This window comes from Callionymus lyra, chromosome 18, assembly GCF_982586985.1.
Source record: "Callionymus lyra chromosome 18, fCalLyr1.hap1.1, whole genome shotgun sequence".
In the NCBI taxonomy this organism is placed as follows: domain Eukaryota; kingdom Metazoa; phylum Chordata; class Actinopteri; order Syngnathiformes; family Callionymidae; genus Callionymus; species Callionymus lyra.
This window is the reverse complement of record NC_141835.1, coordinates 5404898-5430197: the sequence shown is the minus strand read 5'-3', so window position 1 is coordinate 5430197 and position 25300 is coordinate 5404898. Positions and strand designations below refer to the sequence as shown.

Below are 25300 nucleotides of genomic sequence, written 5' to 3'. Positions count from 1 at the left end.
TGTTTTTGTCTTTTAGATGCTATTTTAATGTTTATTTTAGTTTCCAATATTGTTTTTTAAACTAATATGTTTTTGTTCAGATGTATTTTTTTTTTACTACGAATTAGGACGACATAATTCTAAAGAATAATAAATTACTTTAAAAAAGGTTAAGAATTAAAAGGCGTTTTTTTTCGATCTCGCTCTCAACCGAGCTTTGACGCCGTCGCCTAGCAACCAGCTGTCAACAGTGTCCGGCGCGGGTCAGAGCTAGCTGAGCGGCTAACAGGCTAGTAACGTGACGTTACTTGACACCAAAACAATGGTGCAACAAACCATACAAATATTCGCTCGGATCAAACCAACGAAGAAACCCCCCGCGGTGAGATTACAATTGAACTGAGAGCGATTTCAATCCTCTTAAGTTTGTTTGTTATTAATATTATTATTATGAAATTGTGCTAATGAAGCTAATATTAGCTTAGTTTGTTGTGATGCTAATGTTTCATGATACAAACATGTGGAAATGAATGATTTAAAGCCACTAGTTTAGTTTAATTGACACATTTAAAATGCTTTGGAATATTCTGGGCTCGTGTTCAGTAAAAACAATCCAAAATATTAACAATTTGTTGCCACAAACAACACACTACTATTTTAGCTTTACACTCTTTATTTCACTGCAGACATAGTTAGTTTGATCTTTGGGTTTCAAAGTTATATTAAGTAAATACATTCCCAAAACATATGTTTATAGTTATTCTTGAGTCTTAAGTCGAGTTCTTGAGTCTTATGAGGTAAAATAAAAAACACTCATTGTTTATTTTCCAGTTTTTGTTCTATTTCAGACTCTCGATGAATAACAAGAGCGAATTTTAACTCAAACAAATATTATTGACATATAAATATTGTCTGACTGTGAGACTTTTACATTAAGAGTGTTATTCAAACATATTTCACAATATATGTTTGTTTTTAGTAAATATATACAGTCAAATCGACAGGAAAAGAGGTAGAAGAGCCTCCAGCGAAGCACTTCCATCAGGTTATTGTCCGAGCGGCGCTGCTAAGAGTAGAACTAATCCAGTTACAACGGGCACCAGCACAATATCGCCGAGCTCTGAGCCGGCACGACTCCTTCCTCGGGGCTTCTTTTGAATTGAGCACATGTCCCGGTGAGAGTGATGGCGGCCGAGGCCGCGGGCCGGGGTGACGGTGCAAACAGTCCAATCGTTTTGATCTACTCTTTTATTCCCAGAGCTCCAGAGACCTGTAATTGCATCAGTGTCTATTTGAAACATATGCCAGACCGTGTGCAGAACAAAAGAAAGGGCTGACCCTCCCTTTAACAGCTCAGTTTCTGCTGATTTATGCTCTTTGACCGAGTCTCTCGTCTCCCTCGGGCCTTGTCTTTGTCACAAGTGTATGAACTCTGGCTGTTAAGATCCAAACGCTACAGATCCTGGATCACAGATACTCACTTCTGACTGCTTTGACCTTCCTTTGAGCAGCTTCTTCTTTCAGTGTGAGACCTGACTGTTGTCTTTGGCTCCCTCAGGTGTACTGCGCCGACAATGAAGACGTCAAGAACGCCTCGCTGGAGTTTGTGGTGCCGAGGGACGTGGCCGACGGTTTTGTCAACAACAAGAGGGAGAACTACAAGTTCAGGTGACTCTTGACCTTTGATTTGAGGAGTAGAAGTATAAACTGTCAACGTCCACACGTGCAAAATGTTACACGGCTGTCAAATCATAAACATTTATAAAAATCAATTAATATTTACTTTGTGTTTGTGTTATTGTATTTATACAAGGTTTCAAATGTTTTAAAATTACAAAATATTGTGTAGTCTCTCTACTCTACGCTATGGTGATTTGCAAAAGAATACTTTATAGACTCGTGGAATAATGCTACACTGACTTGCAGAGTAATACTACTGGCACTCTTGCAGTAATACAACAGTGCCTTGCGGGCAAATACTACAGTGATTTGTGGAGTAATGCTACGGCGATTCGCGAAGAAATACTACATTGACTTGTGGAGTAATGCTACGGTGATTCGCGAAGAAATACTACATTGACTTGTGGAGTAATGCTACGGTGATTTGCGAAGAAATACTACATTGACTTGTGGAGTAATGCTACGGTGATTTGCGAAGAAATACTACATTGACTTGTGGAGTAATGCTACGGTGATTCGCGAGGAAATACTACATTGACTTGTGGAGTAATGGTACGATGAATTGCAAGGAAATACTACATTGACTTGTGGAGTAATGCTACGGTGATTCGCGAAGAAATACTACATTGACTTGTGGAGTAATGCTACGGTGATTCGCGAAGAAATACTACATTGACTTGTGGAGTAAGGCTACGGTGATTCGCGAAAAAATACTACATTGACTTGTGGAGTAATGCTACGGTGATTCGCGAAGAAATACTACGTTGACTTGCGGAGTAATGCTGAGAGACTCGTGGAGTTATACTACATTGACTCCCTGAGTAATACTACAGTGATCTACGTAGTAATACTACCGTGATTTGCAGAGTAATGAAAAGGCTGATTCGTGGAGTAATACTTCGTTGACTTGAGGAGTAATACTACTGTTATTTGCTGAGTAATGCTACAGGTACTCGCAGATTAATATTACAGTGATTCGCGGATTAATGCTTCGGTGACTTGCAGAGTAATACTACAGTGACTCTGGGAGTAATACCTTTGTGACTCGCGGAGTAATACTATGTTGACTCACGGAGAAATACTATGTTGAGTAAAAGAGTAGATTTAATCTCGCAGGAATCAAGTTTTATCTTCCTTTAATTTCTGTACAGAAAGGATTTTTTTTTTAACAGAAAACAGGCTAATATTATTATTATTATTATTATTACTTGTAAAATCAGTGAACATACATTGTACATGGAGTTTTTTATAATATTTGAATGTAACTGTTTAGCGGCTGCTTTAGAAGTCTTTTGCTGCCATTATGTTGTGACTTAAATACGGGATGTCGCATCAAAGATTTTGTCCCAAAATGTGTCTGGTTGGACAAAGTTAAAGAAACTTTCTTATTTAAGTTGAGGACTCTCAGGAGGTTGAAATGAAAATAATAATTATCACAGTAAGACGTGGGTGAAGACAATCCCATCCCAGGGCACATATAGATCCAACCTCACAGTTTGAAACACTTTGAAATATCCTGGTCATTTAAGAACTAGTGGACTTTGACGTCTGCAGGCTTGACGCCCACCAGGGGGGGCGACCATGGATTTCCTGCTTTTGTCGTAACTTCACAAATAATACATCCACGGTTTTCGGTCAAAGCCAGAACATCTGTACCGAAGTTCCAGACCCTCCGGGGAGGCTCATGCCATACCTCAAAGTCCTGAATTCACAGCTCAGGAGTCAGACAGCTGAGGACATTGTGAGGCCCAGAAAACCACACTCGCTCATAATAGACTGGAGTATTTCTTCTGCCTTTTGGGAAGTAAAATGTCTGCGTTCACCAGACTTCCTGTTCGGGCTCTTTTATCTTTCATTGGCCTCAATAGAAACGCTCCAACTCTGGACATTCTGTCTGTTTTTGCAAATGAAACGAGTGACTACAATAGTTGGGAGTAAGAAAATATAGATACACTTCAATAAAAAATATAGATACACTTCAATAAAGTTCCATTTTCTTCACAATACTGTATTGATATTCAACAGCAGTGTATCGGTTAAATTCTTTAAATCAGAATATATTTTTATTCAACGGCTTTCAGATCACTTTTTAATTCTTATCTTAATTATTTTATGGTCTTTATTTCAGTAAAGTGTGTATAAAATAGAATGTATATATATATTTTTTAATTCTCTATTAACATGTGAATATACAGAATCAGAAAAAAATATTTTGTGGTTGACTTACTTGATACACATACAATAAAAAAAAAGGTATGGATAAAATACAATACATTAAAATAAGAGACATTACCATAACAGGGCACAAATCATTAATAAGTAATTAAAATATTGTAAAATACATTACATTTAATAAAAAATATTCATGATGGAGACGAGCAGAAAGAGTTCTTGAATCGTGATGCACAGCGTTTGTTCATTTTTGTGCTGCAATTAAACTTCCTGCCGCTAGATGGCAGCAGTCATTGCGATAAAGGAACAATGAAACCCCGGCGATGACTGAGGATGAGAGGATACAGTGACTCCAGCAGCTTTTAAAGCTGATGTTTGGACATATTTTGGTTTGAAAACAAATGAAAGCAGTTACAACTGAGGACGAGAGGATACAGTGAGTCCAGCAGCTTTTAAAGCTGATGTTTGGACATATTTTGGTTTGAAAACAAATGAAAGCAGTTACAACTGAGGACCAGAGGATACAGTGACTCCAGCAGCTATTAAAGCCGATGTTTGGACATATTTTGGTTTGAAAACAAATGAAAGCAGTTACAACTGAGGACGAGAGGATACAGTGACTCCAGCAGCTTTTAAAGCTGATGTTTTGATATATTTTGGTTTGAAAACAAATGAAAGCAGTTACAACTGAGGACGAGAGGATACAGTGAGTCCAGCAGCTTTTAAAGCTGATGTTTGGACATATTTTGGTTTGAAAACAAATGAAATCAGTTACGACTTCGTCAAGAGTCGTGTGGTCTGTAAATACTACAACACCAGAGTCAAGTACTGGACAATACTACACATATATACTTGTTACTATATATAATATATATCGTTGACCCTGTATCGTGATACGTTTCTCATCTCCAGACTCTTACTAAAACAAACCTAACTCCAACATTTGTGTCCGTTGTAGGTTCCAGAAGGTGTTCGACCAGGAATCGAATCAAAAGGATATTTTTGAAAACATAGCGAAACCTGTCGCTGACAAGTAAGTACTGCAACCAACATAAAGTTAAAGTTCGTGTCCGACCCTTGTTTCAAAGAAGTGACTTCTTGATGAGTTCATATGTGGCCTCGCATTCACGACAGGAAGTGACTTGGTCTCAGCTGTCTTTTACATGGAAATGGATGGTGGCTGTGAGTTCTGGCAGCGCTCGCACACTTCCACCACTAAGTGGACCGAGCTGGCAGGGGAAATGGCAACCTCTGCCACGGAGAGTGTGAGAGCAATTTCAAGCCACAACACAAGAGCCTTCGAAGCCGTCGACTCGCTCTCAACCGTCGTCCAACATATCATGCGAAGAGAAACCACAGTGTGTTCAACATCAGCCGCCAGTTGAAAATACATTTTATTTAACATTATTTAACGGGTTAAACATTTTAAAGTTATACGTCATGATCATTTTTGTACCGCGGTTTTTCTCTACAATGTATTCTTTAATCAAAATGGGAGAAAAAATGTGGAGATTTGGGTTTTATTGTTGAAAAAGTTGTGTTTTAGTTGTAATTTACTGTTGAAAAACAGGGAAGCAAGACTGGACTCCTTATGGTTCTGTGATTATTATTACCAACATGTTGGCGGTGACTGGTGTCACAAACTAACCATTAACCAGTTCCATTTTAGCTTTAGCATTAGAAAAGAAAGTTATTTTTATGTATAATTCCTGACCACTTCAGACATAAATCTCTACAAATATTCTCCTTATTTTGTGACCCATGGTTTCATCTTTACTTCCCTGTAACATAGAATTGCCTTAAACTGTTCCTCTCATAAACATGTACTTGAAATATATAGAAAATTACAGGTTTGATTTTATTTATATGTGTTTATATATATATGGAGATTTACAGAACTCAGTTTCTAATAATGTTGTTATTTATTACCATCTGGCTTAGTAAAAAGTTTACCATTTAAATCCCGTCACAGCAAAAATCTACCTCCTAAAACCGGCCAATAAATCCCCCAAACCTGGATAAAAATATTAATACAATTGTTTTATAGCTTTAGGAAAGTAACAATAACTGTGATTTATAAATAATTGACTTAAAATACAATCTGGAGAGAGAGTTTCCTGCTGGTCGAGGACAATGAACGAGTGAATGTGCTTCATAAAAATACCGAAATATCTACGAATGCTTTTCATTATCTTTGTTTCCGAGCGGCTTTTTTAGAAGGTCTGTGTGAGGGTTTGACCTCAGTCGGCCGGGGTCACTCGCTCGGGGTCTCGGGTTGCCGTCCTCGCTCAACCTTTTAACGGCCGCCCTGCTGGTGGAAGTGGACGCCACAGCTGGAGCCAGATGTTGACATGTTCACGAGGAACTCTTGATAAACTGCCGGCGATGCGTTTATTGTTGAGGTTTATCGGTCGTGTGAGGCATCTGAGAGGTTTGTGTGGAGTTCTTAGGTTTATCTGTGTGGATGCAGGGGTTTCTTCTGGACACTCTGGTTTCCTCCCACTGTTGGAAAAACATACAGATGTGATTTATTTACTCTCCATCTACTATTTTGCCACGTCTAACATGAAGTCTAATTTAAATTTAACATATAAAACAGTTAAATACTATAATATGGTTGTTATTGTGAACTATCTTAGTAACAAGGAAACAAAGTGTGTTATTATACAGTAATATTATAGAATTGCAGATTTTGTTTAAAGATTCTTAACTTAAATATACTGCAGGACAACCATGTGACTCTCATACAAACACACTTTATACCATCTTTATTCTTCTATTTTGATAGAAAAGAAGACAAAATACTCACTCATAGCTAAAAGATAAAAAAGTAAAAATGTGTTAAAAGCGTAGGTACACAAATAAGAAATAAAAGTTCCTAAAATAATGACTTATAGAGGTCGTATCAACCATTGTATTATTAATGAAATATAGTCATTTATAGACTAGTTTGTCGTCTGAAGCATTTCTAAATGATCAATATTGTGGTTTCGCTCTCATGACGGTTACATGAATGTACGGTTGGCGTGACACGTATGTTCCATCAAAATGACCTTATAAGGACAAAATATCCAATAATGCGTCTCTACGACAATCTGTTGCCAAACTGCGGCGGGAAGAGACGAGAACCGGACCAGACTTCGGGAAGAAACTGGGAAGAGCTCGGGACAAGGACGGAGACTCTTTGGACTCAAACTTTCTTCTCACGCCCGTGACTCACCCTGGACTGAAATGGACATTCAGTGTCTCTCCAACTTCCAATAGTGTTTATTTTTATTTTGAAAGAAACGTGACAGTTTCAGGGAGCATTAGTTGATTTTTGCAAATCTAAACGTTCACTAATCCTTTCCTGTTTTTCACGACTTGGCCGGAGAGTCTCCCTCGTTCCTCTCGTGCCATGTTTATACCTCTCAGACGTCCACTTCCCTCCGTTCTCGCTGGTTTCATGGATGTTTGCACGTGTTCTTCAGGGAAGACGCCGAGCCAAACCCAAAATGTGCCGAGCCATGTCGCACCCGATTGGGAGTGTTTTCTAACTTTCTCTTGCACTCCTGGATATTCCTGCTCTGCTGGCAGACGTCCGTCTTTATTTCCATCTTTCCTGTGGAACTCGAAGGGAGCGATGATGCCATGAATGGAGAGAGAGATGGAGTTAGTAAGAAAATAAACGGTCGTCAAAATACTCATTAGCTTTGAGCTGTAAATAAACTAGCGTCACACTTATCTTACGATAACATTCGATACGATATATCTTGACACACTTGGAAAAATCAGGTGTCGCTGAATTTTCGTATGAAATCTTGTTCCACTATCTTTTATTTAAGTTAATAGAACCCAAAATATGTCCAAACATCTGCTTTAAAAGCTGCTGGACTCGACTGTATCCTCTCGTCCTCAGTCATCGCCGGCGTCTCGCGGGATTTCGTTCTTCCTTAAGCTGCGGAGGACGTAATGACTGCCGCCATTTAGCAAACGGAAGATTCATTGAACAAACCCTGCGAATATTTACATGTTAATTGTAAAAAAAACGATTACAATGTATCATGTTTTCCTCACAGTTGTACTTCACACGGCGAAAACAGAAGACAATCGGAAATGAAGTAATACAAGAAGCAAATATGGAAACTTTAAAATGAGTAATTATGTAGTAACATGTGAAAAAACAATTAATAAAAATAAGCACATTTTTGTATGTAATTTAATTTTGTCTAAATTATAGGAAACAATGAATAATAAGTAAATAAATGTCCTTGAATAATTAAAATTAATGTCACTTTGCATACGATAACTAAGAATAAGATAACCAAGCGCTTTGTGACCCTGGTCTAGAAAGGCGCTATATACATAGAGATTATTATTATTATTATTATTATAAGTATAAATTATATCTAATGTTTATAAAGATAAGTATAAAATAAGGTTCTTTATAGGCAGTTGTATAGTTTAAAAGTCAATCTAAAAGTGTTTTAATCAGCATGTGAACCCAGATTAAAAGAAATGGGATAAAACAATGGATTTATTATGTTTTACACACACTTATTTGAATATCGATAAAGCAAAAAAATAATAAAATAATATATCGATATATAGATGTGTCACCATCTTGATCAGTTTTCCTGGAAATACAAGATTTATATGTATATTTATTGACTGTCGCTGGGTTTTATTATGGTTTATTCATAGTGTTTGTGATTTGTCTCCAGTGTGTTGTCGGGCTACAACGGCACCATCTTCGCTTACGGTCAGACGGGCAGTGGGAAGACCTTCACGGTCACGGGCGGAGCCGAGCGTTACACCGACCGCGGCATCATCCCTCGGACCCTCTCGTACCTGTACGAGCGCTTCAGCGAGGTCGGTACCAGCCCTTGTTTTGTCGTGTGAGAGCGTTTGTCCTCCTGGAAATCCATGTTTAGAAATAATGAAGGAGCACTTCTTGTGGTGCACAGGACTGCGGCTTCATCTACACCACCCATGTTTCCTACCTGGAGATCTACAACGAGATGGGGTACGACCTTCTGGACTCCAGGAACGAAGCTTCTCGCCTGGAGGATCTACCGTCAGTGCCTTTGAATTCATGATCACAATGAAATGTGTTTTGTTTATATTTTACTGATGATTTAATTGGAAATGACCTCCTTTAATTATAATAAAACAATAGAAAAATGATGGAAAAGTTCTCGTTAAGATTAATTAATTTAGTTTAACTAAATTCTACCTTTTTTATCTCCGTATCTCACGGTTTAAATAAAATGCAGTTGCATCTGAAAAAAAAAGGGAATTAAAATGTACTTTAATGTTGTCTACGTATATAATAATAATAATAATAATGTTGACGCTATACAAACGTGATTTATTGACAATAAGAAATCCAACTTGTCTCTAATGTTAATAAAAATGAGTACTTTATAAACAATTGTACCGTTTTAAAGTCGGTGTTACAGTGTTTTAATCATCTTGTGAAACCCAGATTAAATAAAACAATCCAAAAAGTCTTAGTTAAAAGTGGACTATTTAAATGTTTGATTCATTTACTAAACTAAGACCAATTTTTGACTCAATATTTATCAACAAATTAAATACAAATTAAATGAATGTAACACGTCGTGTCGTAGTAATAGCAGCCGTTATAACACAACAGAATAAGAACAACGTCATCGGATGTTATTTTCCAGCAGAAGCTTCTAAAGTGGTTGCTTGTTCCAGGAAGTCTTGCCGGTCGTCATGAAAGCCATTTCCATTAAGAGACAGTGTTTGTCCGGTGTTGTCCGGCCGCGGCTCGTTTCAGCTCCGTCTATTTGCCGAGGATTCTGCTGCTGCCACAAATCACAGACTCCCTGAAATAGACGTTGACCAGCCTGTGGAGAGACTGACAGATTCTTCTCTTTAACACGTTTTTCTTCTCTCGCTCTCGCTTGGATTCATCCTCTCATCTGCATCTTTTACTCAAACACAGAATCAGCCTCACAATGTTTTTTGTAGAATCAGCGAAAATAATCGCTGCTAATTGATCGACGATGGAAGAATAATTAATGCCAGTCCTGGAGTCATAACACGGTTTGATGGATGGTGTTTGAGCAGGTTGACCGGATTATCTTCGTGTGCTAAAATGATTACTGACACATGTGCAGGCTGATGATGTCACAGAGATCAGCAGGTTTATTTGGGGTGAATCCTTTTCCTCACGTGTTGACCTTGATCGCGGCGCGTTCCCCGTCATTTGGAGTTTATTGACACGGAATAATGGCACTAAATGAACACGGGTGTGGAGACTGGCGTGATTAGACCAAGTTCTCCAGAGTTTGAATGTTTTGTTTTTTGTTCTCGTCCTCCAGGAAAGTCATGATAAGGGAAGATACTCAGCACAACATTCATCTGCAGAACCTTTCGCTCCAGCAGTCTGCAAACGAAGAGGAGGCTCTGAATCTGCTCTTCTTGGGAGACACCAACCGTATGATCGCAGAGGTGAGTCTTTAGCTGTGAACCTAATCTAGATGGACCACTGAGCAAGAAACAGGTGGACTTACAATGTAAAAACCTAAAAAGTACTGGAAGAAACTGTGAAGGAATGATCGATGGAGTTAGTCTTCTGGCTCTTCTGGATCTTGGTTTAAGTCCAGAGTTCAAGTTCACTTAGTCTTTCTGCTTTTTGGACCTTCTAGACCAGGGGTGGACAAACTCGGTCCTCAAGGTCCGCAGTGGGTGCAGGTTTTTGTTCCAACCGATCGAGCACATTGAACCAATGATGTTTCAGCTAAAACAAGCAACACCAGACTGACAATCAACTGGTTACACTCCTAGGACACATGATTGGTGTAAATGTGTCTTCTTGATCGGTTGGAACAAAAACCTGCACCCACTGCGGACCTTGAGGACCGACTTTGCCCAGCCCTGGTTAAGACTTTATCAAGAAACTACGTTTCCAACTGAGTCGGAAGATTAAGTTAATTAATCTCCAGTTTCCAAACCAAGAAAACGTCAGAAAACCAATTGAGACCAGTGATGTGTCTCAAATCACATACTAGCGTACTCAAAGTTAGTATTTTTAGTGCTTAAGTGCTTCTCAATTCTTAGTATGCAAAATTTAGTGCTCCATACACACTAAAGTGGCGTACTAACACGCCCACAAAACTGAGTATGGTTCGATGGACACTATCTACCCTAAACGGCTCCATCTTAGTGACGTTTTAAACGGAAGTTACATCATATATAAATATATATATATATATATATATTCATATACTTACAGGTGCATTTTCAGCAGCAGTAGAGGATAAACACGTCTTCGCTGCTGATACCAGCGTAAATATCTCGCGAATATTTCGATTCTCATATTTTTTCTTTATTTCTTCTTTCAAACGTGCTGCCAGCAGGTGGCGATAGTGTTCCAACAGCTGGTTACAACCATCATTAAATAGAAGTAGAAGAAGAAGCTGTCGCATCATTTCCTGTTAGTGTGTAGCAGCAGAGTTTGATTTGAGACATACTCTGTGGAGAATTTGCGTACTAGTTAGTATGTACACTATCCTGATGCATACTAACTTCTAGTATACTAAGAGAAGTTTGCGATTTGAGACACAGCACTGGACAAAGACCAAAAAGGTCGTAAAGAGCAGGCGACCAAATGGGAGATCAAGTTCCAAAAGAGCCAGAAAACGTGTTGGAAAAAAGACCAATTTTACGATAAAAGGTCCAAAAGAGCCGCAATAATAAGTTTACAAATAAGGAAATAATATTGAGCACCCATCAAGAAAGACCTGAAATATTAAGTGTATAAACACCAAAAAGGATCCTAGGTACTAAACATCTAGAACAATAGGTGTTGAATGAACAATGGAGACCAGAACCAAGACTAAGAAGAGCTCAAAGACAACAGGAACGGGTGGCAGATAGAGAATTGGACCAAGGTTTTTTTAAACTTGGACCACGAGCCAGAAGACTTGAGCGACAGAAAACCAGTCGAGACCGGGACCAAGACCTAATAGAGCTGGACGACTTGGAACAAGAGCCAAAAGAGCCAAAAAATGTATGAAAACATGAGCAAATTGAAGTCTGAATTCAGGACTGACCAATCAAGATATTGACCAACCATCAAGAAAGAGCTGAAAGATTGAAGTGTTGAAACACTGATCAGATCCCAGACCAAGATACAAAAGAGCTAGAATACTTGGTATAAAATAACCAATGGAGACCAGGATCAAGAACCCAAAGAGCTAGAAGACATGTAGTAGATGGGACCGATAGAGAATTGGACCACCATCCTAACAGAGCCATGTGACTTAGTATGGCCAATATGGCCAACTTTAGGAAAGAAGGTCCAAAAAGAGCCAAAAAGAGAATGAATGACTATTAGAAACCTGGACCACGATTTTAACAGAGTCAGAAGAGACATTCTTTTTAAAATTTAGACCAAATAACTAGAAGATTTAAGTGTCAGAAGACCAATTGAGACCGGCACCTAGACCAAAAAGAGGGTGAAAAAAAGGTTGAAACACCGAACGGATCCAAGACCAAGATACAAAAGAGCTGGAATACTTGGTGTAACATAACCAATGGAGTCCAAGACCCTGACACCAAAGACTAAATTAAAAAATGATACATACTTGCACCAAGATCCAGAAGAGCTGGAAGAATTGATGAACAAATGACCGATTGAGACCAAAGAGATTGAAAACAAATTGGGAAAAAATGACCAATATTAAGGTTAAAAACTTTTACAAAACACCGATCAAGACGTTGGCCAACTATTAGAAAAGATCTGGAAGATGAAGTGTCCAACAATCGATTGGATCCTTGAGCTTCAAATAAGACCAATGGAGACTAAAACCAGTGAAAGCTGGAGGTTAAGGTGAAGGAATGATGGTTGAGATTTGGACCAAGACCAAAAAAAGTGGTTGGAAGAATAAAATGTATGCCTGATGAACAAAGATGGAGCCGACCAGAAAGAAACGTGCAAATGTACGTTCACGACTATGACAGTGATTATATTCATTGTCGGTAAACACACTTTCTCAACATGAAAGCTGAACAAACACACTCACATAGAGGCTTTTTATTTCCCAACGATCTCGGGTCCTGGAGCTCCGGGCGTACAAAGACGTCCTCAGGGTTTGGTGATCGTTGCCAGAGTGATCCCGAATGTCTGTGCTCTGGGGCGAACTTGAGCGAGAACATAATGCCTCTTTTCTTCCTTCGCTCCCATCTTGAAAATAAAGGCTAATTCACCGCACTTTCAGCAGATCATGAGCTCATCGCTTTGTGACTCTGAGACTTCCTCCATCGTTTTCCTTGGATGGCAAATGGCGCCGACTCTCCTGACCCCCTTTTCAGAAAACACGCTTCTTTGTCGTCCTCCTGATGCGTGGAGGATAGTAGTTCTACACACGGTTCTAGAGAAGGAGCGCGATAATGTCTCTGAGGTTTTATTCAGGTAGGTGGCTGCACAGCTGGAGGCGCAGATTTAAACTTGTGTTGAGGGCTTTGTTACATCGCACTTTATCGGTCCATCACTCCTGGAGGCTCTTTCACTGTGTGTGGTCGTAATGGGACGGTTGTGAAATCAGCATGTGGTGTCGTGAAAAAGGGGTTATTCTGGTGAACGTCGGGGGTGGTTTGTTGTCAGGTCGGACAAAGTGTTGCCTGCGCAGATACCGTTGAACTACGACGAGACCCTTAAACTGTAGCTTGAACAAAAGTGTCGACACATGCCGTTTATCATCGACGAGTGTAAGCAGTCAACGAAGAAGTGAAGTTGTGTAAATGCAGGTTTAAACGAGTCATAAGTTTATCTCTCAGTTGTGTTGCTCTGCTTGTGAGTCCGTGGGCCGAACACGAACTAGTGCAGAGTGAAGCGGGCGAGGAGGAAAGCGATGACTGATGGAGACGGAGTTCTGCAGGGCTCCGTTCCCTTTCCACTGATTTTTCAATGTTATCTTTATTAAATGTAAAGTATTTGAAGGTTACCGACAAAGTGGTGTCAAACTCAAACACACGGGGCCAAAGTCCTTGAACAGTCGAGACAAAAAAAAAAGAGTAAATTGTAATATCGTCTCATCGTTGGAGACTTATTTTAGCAAACGTTAGCTGTTGTTGGAAGTCTCTGTATTTTCGTTGACATCAATAATCTCTGTTCCTTATCTTATCTTGAACACCGACATCTTTACGTCATCTCCAGGGCAAGATGACCCGAAGGCCGAAAAACAAACAAGAGACCACACGAGGGATACCACAAACACATTTGTTTTCGGGGCTTTCGGGCCACCTTTAACCTAAGATAACACAAGGGATACCACAAACACATTTGTTTTTGGGCCCTTCGTGTCACCTTGACCCTGAAATAACACCAGGAATACCGCAAACCCATTTGTTTTTGGGGCCTTCGGGTCACCTTGACCCTGAGATAACACAAGGGATACTACAAACACATTTGTTTTCGGGGCATTGGGGTCACCTTTAACCTAAGATAACACAAGGAATACTACAAACACGTTTGTTTTCGGGGCATTGGGGTCACCTTTAACCTAAGATAACACAAGGGATACTACAAACACATTTGTTTTCGGGGCATTGAGGTCACCTTTAACCTAAGATAACACAAGGGATACTACAAACACCATTGTTTTCGGGGCATTGGGGTCACCTTTAACCTAAGATAACACAAGGGATACCACGAACACATTTGTTTTTGGGGCCTTCGGGTCACCTTGACCCTGAGATAACACCAGGAATACCACAAACACATTTGTTTTGGGGCCTTCGAAAGCGGTGACAGCTTCAGATAGTGAGACATGAAGCTGTCGTGACCCCAACAGGCATAAAGAACCGACGTGTCCGAGTCCCGCATTTTTAAAGCAATCGAACAGAAACGGGTCAGTATTTCCCGAATTGTCAGGAAAGTTCTAGGACACGAATAAACCCAATTGACGAGCCACGGTTCTGTCTATTTATGAACGTGACTCCCTCTGCCTCGGCGACGACTCAAGGGCCACCATGTGTTTACTGCTCGTGGTGCACATGGTGCGGCTTTTCAACTCCGACCAGCTGCAGCGACGAGGAAGAGCATCAAAGGTTGTTTGTTGTTCGAAGAACCACAAGATGAGGAATAAAATAGGTTCTCGTTTCCCCGCAGTGTTGTTGACACGAAGGCCCCAAAAACAAATGTGTTTGTGGTATCCCTTGTGTTTTCTTAGGGTCAAGGTGACCCGAAGGCCCGAAAAACAAAGGTGTTTAGGTATCCCTTGTGTTATCCCAAAGTCAAGGTGACCCGAAGGCCCTAGAACAAATGTGTTTGAGGTATCCCTTGTGTTATCTTAGGGTCAAGGTGACCCCAATGCCCCGAAAACAAATGTGTTTAGGTATCCCTTGCGTTATCCCAAAGTCAAGGTGACCCGAAGGCCCTAAAACAAATGTGTTTGAGGTATCACTTGTGTTATCTTAGGGTCAAGGTGACCCGAAAGCCCGAAAACAAATGTGTTTAGGTATCGCTTGTGTTATCTTAGGGTCAAGGTGACCCGAAAGCCCGAAAACAAATGTGTTTAGGTATCGCTTGTGTTATCTTAGGGTCAAGGTGACCCGAAAGCCCGAAAACAAATGTGTTTAGGTATCGCTTGTGTTATCTTAGGGTCAAGGTGACCCGAAAGCCTGAAAACAAATGTGTTTAGGTATCCCTTGTGTTATCCCAAAGTCAAGGTGACCCGAAGGCCCTAAAACAAATGTGCTTGAGGTATTGCTTGTGTTATCTTAGGGTCAAGGTGACCCGAAAGGCCCCGAAAACAAATGTGTTTAGGTATCCCTTGTGTTATCCCAAAGTCAAGGTGACCCGAAGGCCCTAAAACAAATGTGCTTGAGGTATTGCTTGTGTTATCTTAGGGTCAAGGTGACCCGAAGGCCCTGAAAACAAATGTGTTTGTGGTATTCCTTGTGTTATCCCAAAGTCAAGGTGACCCGAAGGCCCTAAAACAAATGTGCTTGAGGTATTGCTTGTGTTATCTTAGGGTCAAGGTGACCCGAAAGGCCCCGAAAACAAATGTGTTTAGGTATCCCTTGTGTTATCCCAAAGTCAAGGTGACCCGAAGGCCCTAAAACAAATGTGCTTGAGGTATTGCTTGTGTTGTCTTAGCGTCAAGGTGACCCGAAGGCCCTGAAAACAAATGTGTTTGTGGTATTCCTTGTGTTATCTTAGGGTCAAGGTGACCCGAAGGCCCCGAAAACAAATGTGTTTGAGGTATCACTTGTGTTATCTTAGGGTCAAGGTGACCCGAAAGCCCAAAAACAAATGTGTTTGTAGTATCCCTTGTGTTATCTCAGGGTCAAGGTGACCCGTAGGCCCCAAAAAACAAATGGTCTCACGTTTGTTTCTGGGCCTTCGGGTCATCTTGCCCCGGAGATGACGTAAAGACGAGTGTTGTTGGCGCGTGACCTTCTAACCTCCTTCTTCTGGCCCCTCCAGACGCCCATGAACCAGGCGTCCACGCGCTCCCACTGCATCTTCACCGTGCACTTGTGTCGGCGGGAGCCCGGCTCCGCCACCCTGCGGCGCTCCAAGCTCCATCTGGTGGACCTCGCCGGGTCGGATCGCGTCGGCAAGACGGGCCTGAACGGGCGGCTGCTGACGGAAGCCAAGTACATCAACCTCTCGCTGCACTACCTGGAGCAGGTGAAGTCAATGTTTCACGTCGGCTCGACTGTATCGGCAGCTTCTCGTCTCGGTGGAGATAGAAAAAAAACATCTCTTCTTATCAGTCGCTCTCCCTGCAGGTCATCATCGCTCTGTCCGAGAAGAATCGCTCCCACATTCCGTACAGGAACTCCATGTTGACGTCGGTGCTGAGGGACAGTCTGGGAGGAAACTGCATGACCACCATGATCGCCACGCTGGCCGTGGACAGAAGGAATCTGGATGTGAGTAGATCTGAGTACAGCTGCCAAGGAGGTCATCTTGTCCTCAGCGTGGAACTACAGAACTGATCATGTGGACATGTTTCCTATATTTATTTTTATTATTCATAACTAGATAAACTCTGAATATAACGCGTTATATTCAATAGAATGTTTTATGCCTTTTTTTCTTTACTTTTGTTGAGGTTTTTTCCCCTAAATTTATTTCTAACATTAAAACATTTAGATTACTTTTAAAGGGGTCATATTTAAAAAATATATTTTTAAACAAATTTAGATCATTTAGCTTTATTTTATGATATCATGGCACAATGACACTTAATCTTGTACATTTATTTTTATTTTCCAAACATCATGTTAAGATAACCATGAGATAACACAAGGGATACCACAAACACATTTGTTTTCGGGCCTTCGGGTCACCTTGACCCTGAGATCACACAAGGGATACCACAAATGCATTTGTTTTTGGGGCATTGGGGTCACTTTGACCCTGAGATCACACAGGGGATACCACAAACACACTTGTTTCTGGGGCCTTAGGGTCACCTTGACCCTGAGATAACACAAGGGATACCACAGATGCATTTGTTTTTGGGGCATTGGGGTCACCTTGACACTGAGATCACACAGGGGATACCACAAACACACTTGTTTTTGGGGCCTTAGGGTCACCTTGACCCTGAGATAACACAAGGGATACCACAAATGCATTTGTTTTTGGGGCATTGGGGTCACCTTGACCCTGAGATCACACAAGGGATACCACAAATGCATTTGTTTTTGGGGCATTGGGGTCACCTTGACCCTTTGATCACACAAGGGATACCACAAATGCATTTCTTTTTGGGGCATTGGGGTCACCTTGACCCTGAGATAACACAAGGGATACCACGAACACATTTGTTTCCGGGGCCTTCGGGTCATCTTGACCCTGAGATACCACAAGGGATACCACAAATGCATTTGTTTTTGGGGCATTGGGGTCACCTTGACCCTGAGATAACACAGGGGATACCACAAACACACTTGTTTTTGGGGCCTTAGGGTCACCTTGACCCTGAGAGAACACAAGGGATACCACAAACACATTTGTTTCCGGGGCCTTCGGGTAACCTTGACATGTTAAGGCTCTTCTTCATAGTCGTTTTTTAAAAGATTGGGAAATTTGAAACCGTAAAAAAAATGGTGTTCTATCTATGTTTCTCGGATTACCATCCGGATCCACAGATCATTTGAAGATTATCATAACAAGAACATGTTTATACTCCCTGAATGAGCAGTGAGTTTTGTAAGAAAGTGTTTCTGCCACCTGCTGTTCCACTGACGTCATTGCCCTTTACAATATTTACAAATGCGAAAAAGGAAAAGCGATTAATATTCATCGAAATGTTCTTTTTTTGGTAATATTTGATAAAACTCGATAAAAATATTCAAACAGAAACACTGTATGAAGTTTCATGAAACAACAACTCGTTTGTCTCTCACTCATCAAAACATGACAATAACAATAATTATTTGCCTCAAAACTAGCACCTGTATCTTCTTCATGCTCCCGCAGGAGTCCATCTCCACGTGTCGCTTCGCCCAGCGTGTCGCGGTCATCAAGAACGAAGCCGTGCTGAACGAAGAACTGGATCCTGCTCTGGTGAGTCCAGCGATTATTGTTATTATATAACGTTTACTTCGGAGGAGAGAGTTACCAAGAACCTGCTAGGAAACACTTAAATAATTGTATTATTAATATTCATAAATCTATCAATTTAGAACCAACGGATGGAGACGGAGTTCTGCAGGGCTCCGTTCCCTTTCCACTGATTTTTCAATGTTATCTTTATTAAATGTAAAGTATTTGCAGGTTTCCGACGAAGTGGTGTCAAACTCAAACACACGGGGCCAAAGTCCTTGAACAGTTGAGCTGAAATAAAAAATGTAAATTGTAATATCATCTCATCGTTGGAGACTTATTTTAGCAAACGTTAGCTGTTGTTGGAAGTCTCTGTATTATCATTGACATCAATAATCTCTGTTCCTTATCTTATCTTGAACACCAACATCTTTACGTCATCTCCGAAGGCCCAAAAAACAAACGTCAGACCACACAAGGGATACCACAAACACATTTGTTTTTGGGGCCTTCGGGTCACCTTAACCCTGAGATAACACAAGGGATACCTCAAACACATTTGTTTTCTGAGCATTGGGGCCACCTTTAACCTGAGATAATACAAGGGATACCTCAAACACATTTGTTTTCGGGCCTTCTGGTCACCTTGACTTTGGGATAACACAAGGGATACCAATAACACATTTGTTTTCGGGCCATTTGGGTCACCTTTACCCTGAGATAACACAAGGGATACCACAAACACATTTGTTTTAGGGCCTTCGGCTCACCTTGACTTTGGGATAACACAAGGGATACCTAAACACATTTGATTTCGGGCCTTCAGGTCACCTTGACCCTAAGATAACACAAGGAATACCACGAACACGTTTGTTTTTGGCGCCTTTGGGTCACCTTGACCCTGAAATAACACAAGGGATACCTCAAACACATTTGTTTTTGGGGTCTTCAGGTCACCTTGACCCTGAGACAACACAAGGGTTAAAGGTTAAAGAATAGGGAGAGATGCTCCAGATTTTCTCTCGACTTTTTGGTCACATGACCTATAATTTATATCTTGAAAATCACATCGATTTACGTCCTGAATGGAAAAAGTTCTTCAAAAAGCTCCACTTTAAGGAGCGTTTTTATCGAGTCCATGAAGGGATTGAAGTTTATTTCAAGTCAGTCGTAATAAAAGGCGACGTCTGGTGAGCGTCGATGGATTCTTGTGGTACGAGAGGATACTTATGGTACGAGAGGATACTTATGGTACGAGAGAATACTTATGGTACGAGAGGATACTTAAGGTACGAGAGGATACTTATGGTACGAGAGGATACTTATGGTACGAGAGGATACTTATGGTACGAGAGAATACTTATGGTACGAGAGGATACTTATGGTACGAGAGAATACTTATGGTACGAGAGGATACTTATGGTACGAGAGGATACTTAAGGTACGAGAGAATACTTGTGGTACGAGAGGATACTTATGGTACGAGAGGATACTTATGGTACGAGAGGATACTTATGGTACGAGAGGATACTTATGGTACGAGAGAATACTTATGGTACGAGAGGATACTTATGGTACGAGAGAATACTTATGGTACGAGAGGATACTTATGGTACGAGAGGATACTTAAGGTACGAGAGAATACTTGTGGTACGAGAGGATACTTATGGTACGAGAGGATACTTATGGTACGAGAGGATACTTATGGTACGAGAGGATACTTATGGTACGAGAGGATACTTAAGGTACGAGAGGATACTTATGGTACGAGAGGATACTTATGGTACAAGAGGATACTTATGGTACGAGAGGATACTTATGGTACGAGAGGATACTTATGGTACGAGAGAATACTTATGGTACGAGAGAATACTTATGGTACGAGAGAATACTTATGGTACGAGAGGATACTTAAGGTACGAGAGGATACTTATGGTACGAGAGGATACTTATGGTACAAGAGGATACTTATGGTACAAGAGAATACTCGTGGTACGAGAGGATACTTATGGTACGAGAGGATACTTATGGTACGAGAGGATACTTATGGTACGAGAGGATACTTATGGTACGAGAGGATACTTATGGTACGAGAGGATACTTATGGTACGAGAGGATACTTATGGTACGAGAGGATACTTATGGTACGAGAGGATACTTATGGTACAAGAGAATACTCGTGGTACGAGAGGATACTTATGGTACGAGAGGATACTTAAGGTACGAGAGGATACTTAAAGTACGAGAGGATACTTATGGTACGAGAGGATACTTATGGTACGAGAGGATACTTAAGGTACGAGAGAATACTTGTGGTACGAGAGGATACTTATGGTACGAGAGGATACTTATGGTACGAGAGGATACTTAAGGTACGAGAGGATACTTAAGGTACGAGAGAATACTCGTGGTACGAGAGGATACTTATGGTACGAGAGGATACTCGTGGTACGAGAGGATACTTATGGTACGAGAGGATACTAAAGGTACGAGAGGATACTTAAGGTACGAGAGAATACTTGTGGTACGAGAGGGTACTTATGGTACGAGAGAATACTCGTGGTACGAGAGGATACTTATGGTACGAGAGGATACTAAAGGTACGAGAGGATACTTATGGTACGAGAGGATACTTAAGGTACGAGAGAATACTTGTGGTACGAGAGGGTACTTATGGTACGAGAGAATACTCGTGGTACGAGAGGATACTTATGGTACGAGAGGATACTAAAGGTACGAGAGGATACTTAAGGTACGAGAGAATACTTGTGGTACGAGAGGATACTTATGGTACGAGAGGATACTTAAGGTACGAGAGAATACTTATGGTACGAGAGGATACTTATGGTACAAGAGGATACTTAAGGTACGAGAGAATACTTATGGTACGAGAGAATACTTGTGGTACGAGAGGATACTTGTGGTACGAGAGGATACTTATGGTACGAGAGAATACTTATGGTACGAGAGGATACTTATGGTACGAGAGAATACTTATGGTACGAGAGGATACTTATGGTACGAGAGGATACTTAAGGTACGAGAGAATACTTGTGGTACGAGAGGATACTTATGGTACGAGAGAATACTTATGGTACGAGAGAATACTTGTGGTACGAGAGAATACTTGTGGTACGAGAGAATACTTATGGTACGCGAGGATACTTATGGTACGAGAGAATACTTATGGTACGAGAGAATACTTATGGTACGAGAGAATACTTATGGTACGAGAGAATACTTATGGTACGAGAGGATACTTATGGTACGAGAGGATACTTATGGTACGAGAGAATACTTATGGTACGAGAGGATACTTAAGGTACGAGAGGATACTTATGGTACGAGAGGATACTTATGGTACGAGAGGATACTTATGGTACGAGAGAATACTTATGGTACGAGAGGATACTTATGGTACGAGAGAATACTTATGGTACGAGAGGATACTTATGGTACGAGAGGATACTTAAGGTACGAGAGAATACTTGTGGTACGAGAGGATACTTATGGTACGAGAGGATACTTATGGTACGAGAGGATACTTATGGTACGAGAGGATACTTATGGTACGAGAGAATACTTATGGTACGAGAGGATACTTATGGTACGAGAGAATACTTATGGTACGAGAGGATACTTATGGTACGAGAGGATACTTAAGGTACGAGAGAATACTTGTGGTACGAGAGGATACTTATGGTACGAGAGGATACTTATGGTACGAGAGGATACTTATGGTACGAGAGGATACTTATGGTACGAGAGGATACTTAAGGTACGAGAGGATACTTATGGTACGAGAGGATACTTATGGTACAAGAGGATACTTATGGTACGAGAGGATACTTATGGTACGAGAGGATACTTATGGTACGAGAGAATACTTATGGTACGAGAGAATACTTATGGTACGAGAGAATACTTATGGTACGAGAGGATACTTAAGGTACGAGAGGATACTTATGGTACGAGAGGATACTTATGGTACAAGAGGATACTTATGGTACAAGAGAATACTCGTGGTACGAGAGGATACTTATGGTACGAGAGGATACTTATGGTACGAGAGGATACTTATGGTACGAGAGGATACTTATGGTACGAGAGGATACTTATGGTACGAGAGGATACTTATGGTACGAGAGGATACTTATGGTACGAGAGGATACTTATGGTACGAGAGGATACTTATGGTACGAGAGAATACTCGTGGTACGAGAGGATACTTATGGTACGAGAGGATACTTAAGGTACGAGAGGATACTTAAAGTACGAGAGGATACTTATGGTACGAGAGGATACTTATGGTACGAGAGGATACTTAAGGTACGAGAGAATACTTGTGGTACGAGAGGATACTTATGGTACGAGAGGATACTTATGGTACGAGAGGATACTTAAGGTACGAGAGGATACTTAAGGTACGAGAGAATACTCGTGGTACGAGAGGATACTTATGGTACGAGAGGATACTCGTGGTACGAGAGGATACTTATGGTACGAGAGGATACTAAAGGTACGAGAGGATACTTAAGGTACGAGAGAATACTTGTGGTACGAGAGGGTACTTATGGTACGAGAGAATACTCGTGGTACGAGAGGATACTTATGGTACGAGAGGATACTAAAGGTACGAGAGGATACTTATGGTACGAGAGGATACTTAAGGTACGAGAGAATACTTGTGGTACGAGAGGGTACTTATGGTACGAGAGAATACTCGTGGTACGAGAGGATACTTATGGTACGAGAGGATACTAAAGGTACGAGAGGATACTTAAGGTACGAGAGAATACTTGTGGTACGAGAGGATACTTATGGTACGAGAGGATACTTAAGGTACGAGAGAATACTTATGGTACGAGAGGATACTTATGGTACAAGAGGATACTTAAGGTACGAGAGAATACTTATGGTACGAGAGAATACTTGTGGTACGAGAGGATACTTGTGGTACGAGAGGATACTTATGGTACGAGAGAATACTTATGGTACGAGAGGATACTTATGGTACGAGAGAATACTTATGGTACGAGAGGATACTTATGGTACGAGAGGATACTTAAGGTACGAGAGAATACTTGTGGTACGAGAGGATACTTATGGTACGAGAGAATACTTATGGTACGAGAGAATACTTGTGGTACGAGAGAATACTTGTGGTACGAGAGAATACTTATGGTACGCGAGGATACTTATGGTACGAGAGAATACTTATGGTACGAGAGAATACTTATGGTACGAGAGAATACTTGTGGTACGAGAGAATACTTGTGGTACGAGAGAATACTTATGGTACGAGAGAATACTTGTGGTACGAGAGGATACTTAAGGTACGAGAGAATACTTAAGGTACGAGAGAATACTTATGGTACGAGAGGATACTTAAGGTACGAGAGAATACTTATGGTACGAGAGGATACTTATGGTACGAGAGAATACTTGTGGACACGATCGTGGTCGTGGATCCGGTGCACAGTAGCGACCACTCAGCCGGACACGTGCAGAACCTGGCGAGGTATTTTTAAAAGTCTGCGGTGCCGTAATTGTGACGGTTCTGGCCGACTCCACGCGTTCGGCTCCGTTTGAGATCCAGCAAAAACCCACGAGGGCCTGGAGTCTGACGGTACCTCTGGTTCTGACCAGACAGAACGAAGGCATCGCGGTTTCACTCGTTTCTTTTTCCTGCAATGATTAAAGGTGCTCGACGGTCTGAGGTCGTGAATGAGTTCAGTTACAAAGAAGCATTTCATCAGTCGACCTTGTGCGCATCCTATTAATATATTATTATTATTATAATGTATTCTAAATATTCATGACAGTTCTTTCCTTTCAATTACTTTTTTCCCCTTTTTATGCATTGATTGAATTACTTTCAAGAATAATGTTTTTTAATGCTTGTGTTATCTCAGGGTCAAGGTGACCCCAATCCCCTGAAGACAAATGTGTTTGTGGTATCCCTTGTGTTATCTTAGGGTCAAGGTGACCAGAAGGCCCCCAAAACTACTGTGTTTGTGGTATCCCTGGTGTTATCCCAAAGTCAAGGTCACCCGGAGTCCCTAAAACAAATGTGTTTGAGGTATCCCTTGTGTTATCTCAGGGTCAAGGTGACCCGAAGGCCGAAAAACAAATGTGTTTGCAGTATCTCTGGTGTTGTCTCTGGCTCAAGGTGACCTGAAGGCCCCAAAATAAATGTGTTTGAGGTATCCCTTGTGTTATCTCAGGGTCAAGGTGACCCGAAGGCCGAATAACAAATGTGTTTGCAGTATCCCTGGTGTTGTCTCTGGCTCAAGGTGACCTGAAGGCCCCAAAAGAAATGTGTTTGAGGTATCCCTTGTGTTATCTCAGGGTCAGGGTGACCCGAAGGCCCGGAAATAAATGTGTTTGAGGTATCCCTTGTGTTGTGATACCTTAAAACATGTTTGTTTTCGGGCCTTCGGATCACCCCGACCCTGAGATAACACAAAGATTAAAGATTTTCTTCTGGCCGAACTATTAATATACATATTTATTTGATACATAAATAGAAAAAGTTAATTAAAGAGTTCAATAATATGGAAAATAAAGTATATAAAAGGAAGTGATATATAGTCAAATATCAATATTATTATTCTATTATTGAAGGTTTTCCCATAATGGTTTGCTGCATATCAAGACTTTTGCTTATTTTATTTATCATTTGGGTTTTTCAACAGTATAAAATGTTGTCTGTGAGACGAATAGATTAGAGTTTAAACTTGATTGGTAACTTAACAGGTGATTATTTGCACTTGATGTGTTAAAATAACCAGAAATAAGTGAGTTTACAGAGATGTTGCGACACATTGTTGTTACTGCCCGACTGGTGAGTTTGAAGCCGACACAAGTTACCGTCACTGACATCGTCAGACAAGAGGCAGATCTTCTCTGTGCGAACCTGCGAGTCAAACCCAAGCCTGGTCTGTG

At 40.8% G+C, this 25300-nt stretch overlaps 1 protein-coding gene across 2 annotated transcripts in view; it reads left to right on the top strand.

Annotated features, from left to right (window-relative positions):
* Positions 1-292: 292 nt before the first annotated feature.
* The window catches only part of kif6 (kinesin family member 6), a 64288-nt gene continuing 39280 nt past the window's right edge, over positions 293-25300 (top strand). For both annotated transcript variants that reach the window (XM_087780084.1, XM_087780083.1), the window contains exons 1-9: positions 293-361; positions 1538-1647; positions 4790-4864; positions 8535-8682; positions 8778-8887; positions 10164-10293; positions 16277-16483; positions 16585-16728; positions 18287-18373. In XM_087780084.1, coding sequence (XP_087636210.1) covers positions 302-361; positions 1538-1647; positions 4790-4864; positions 8535-8682; positions 8778-8887; positions 10164-10293; positions 16277-16483; positions 16585-16728; positions 18287-18373 — 1071 coding nt within the window. In that variant the 5' untranslated portion in view covers positions 293-301. The remainder of the gene's footprint in view (positions 362-1537; positions 1648-4789; positions 4865-8534; positions 8683-8777; positions 8888-10163; positions 10294-16276; positions 16484-16584; positions 16729-18286; positions 18374-25300) is intronic.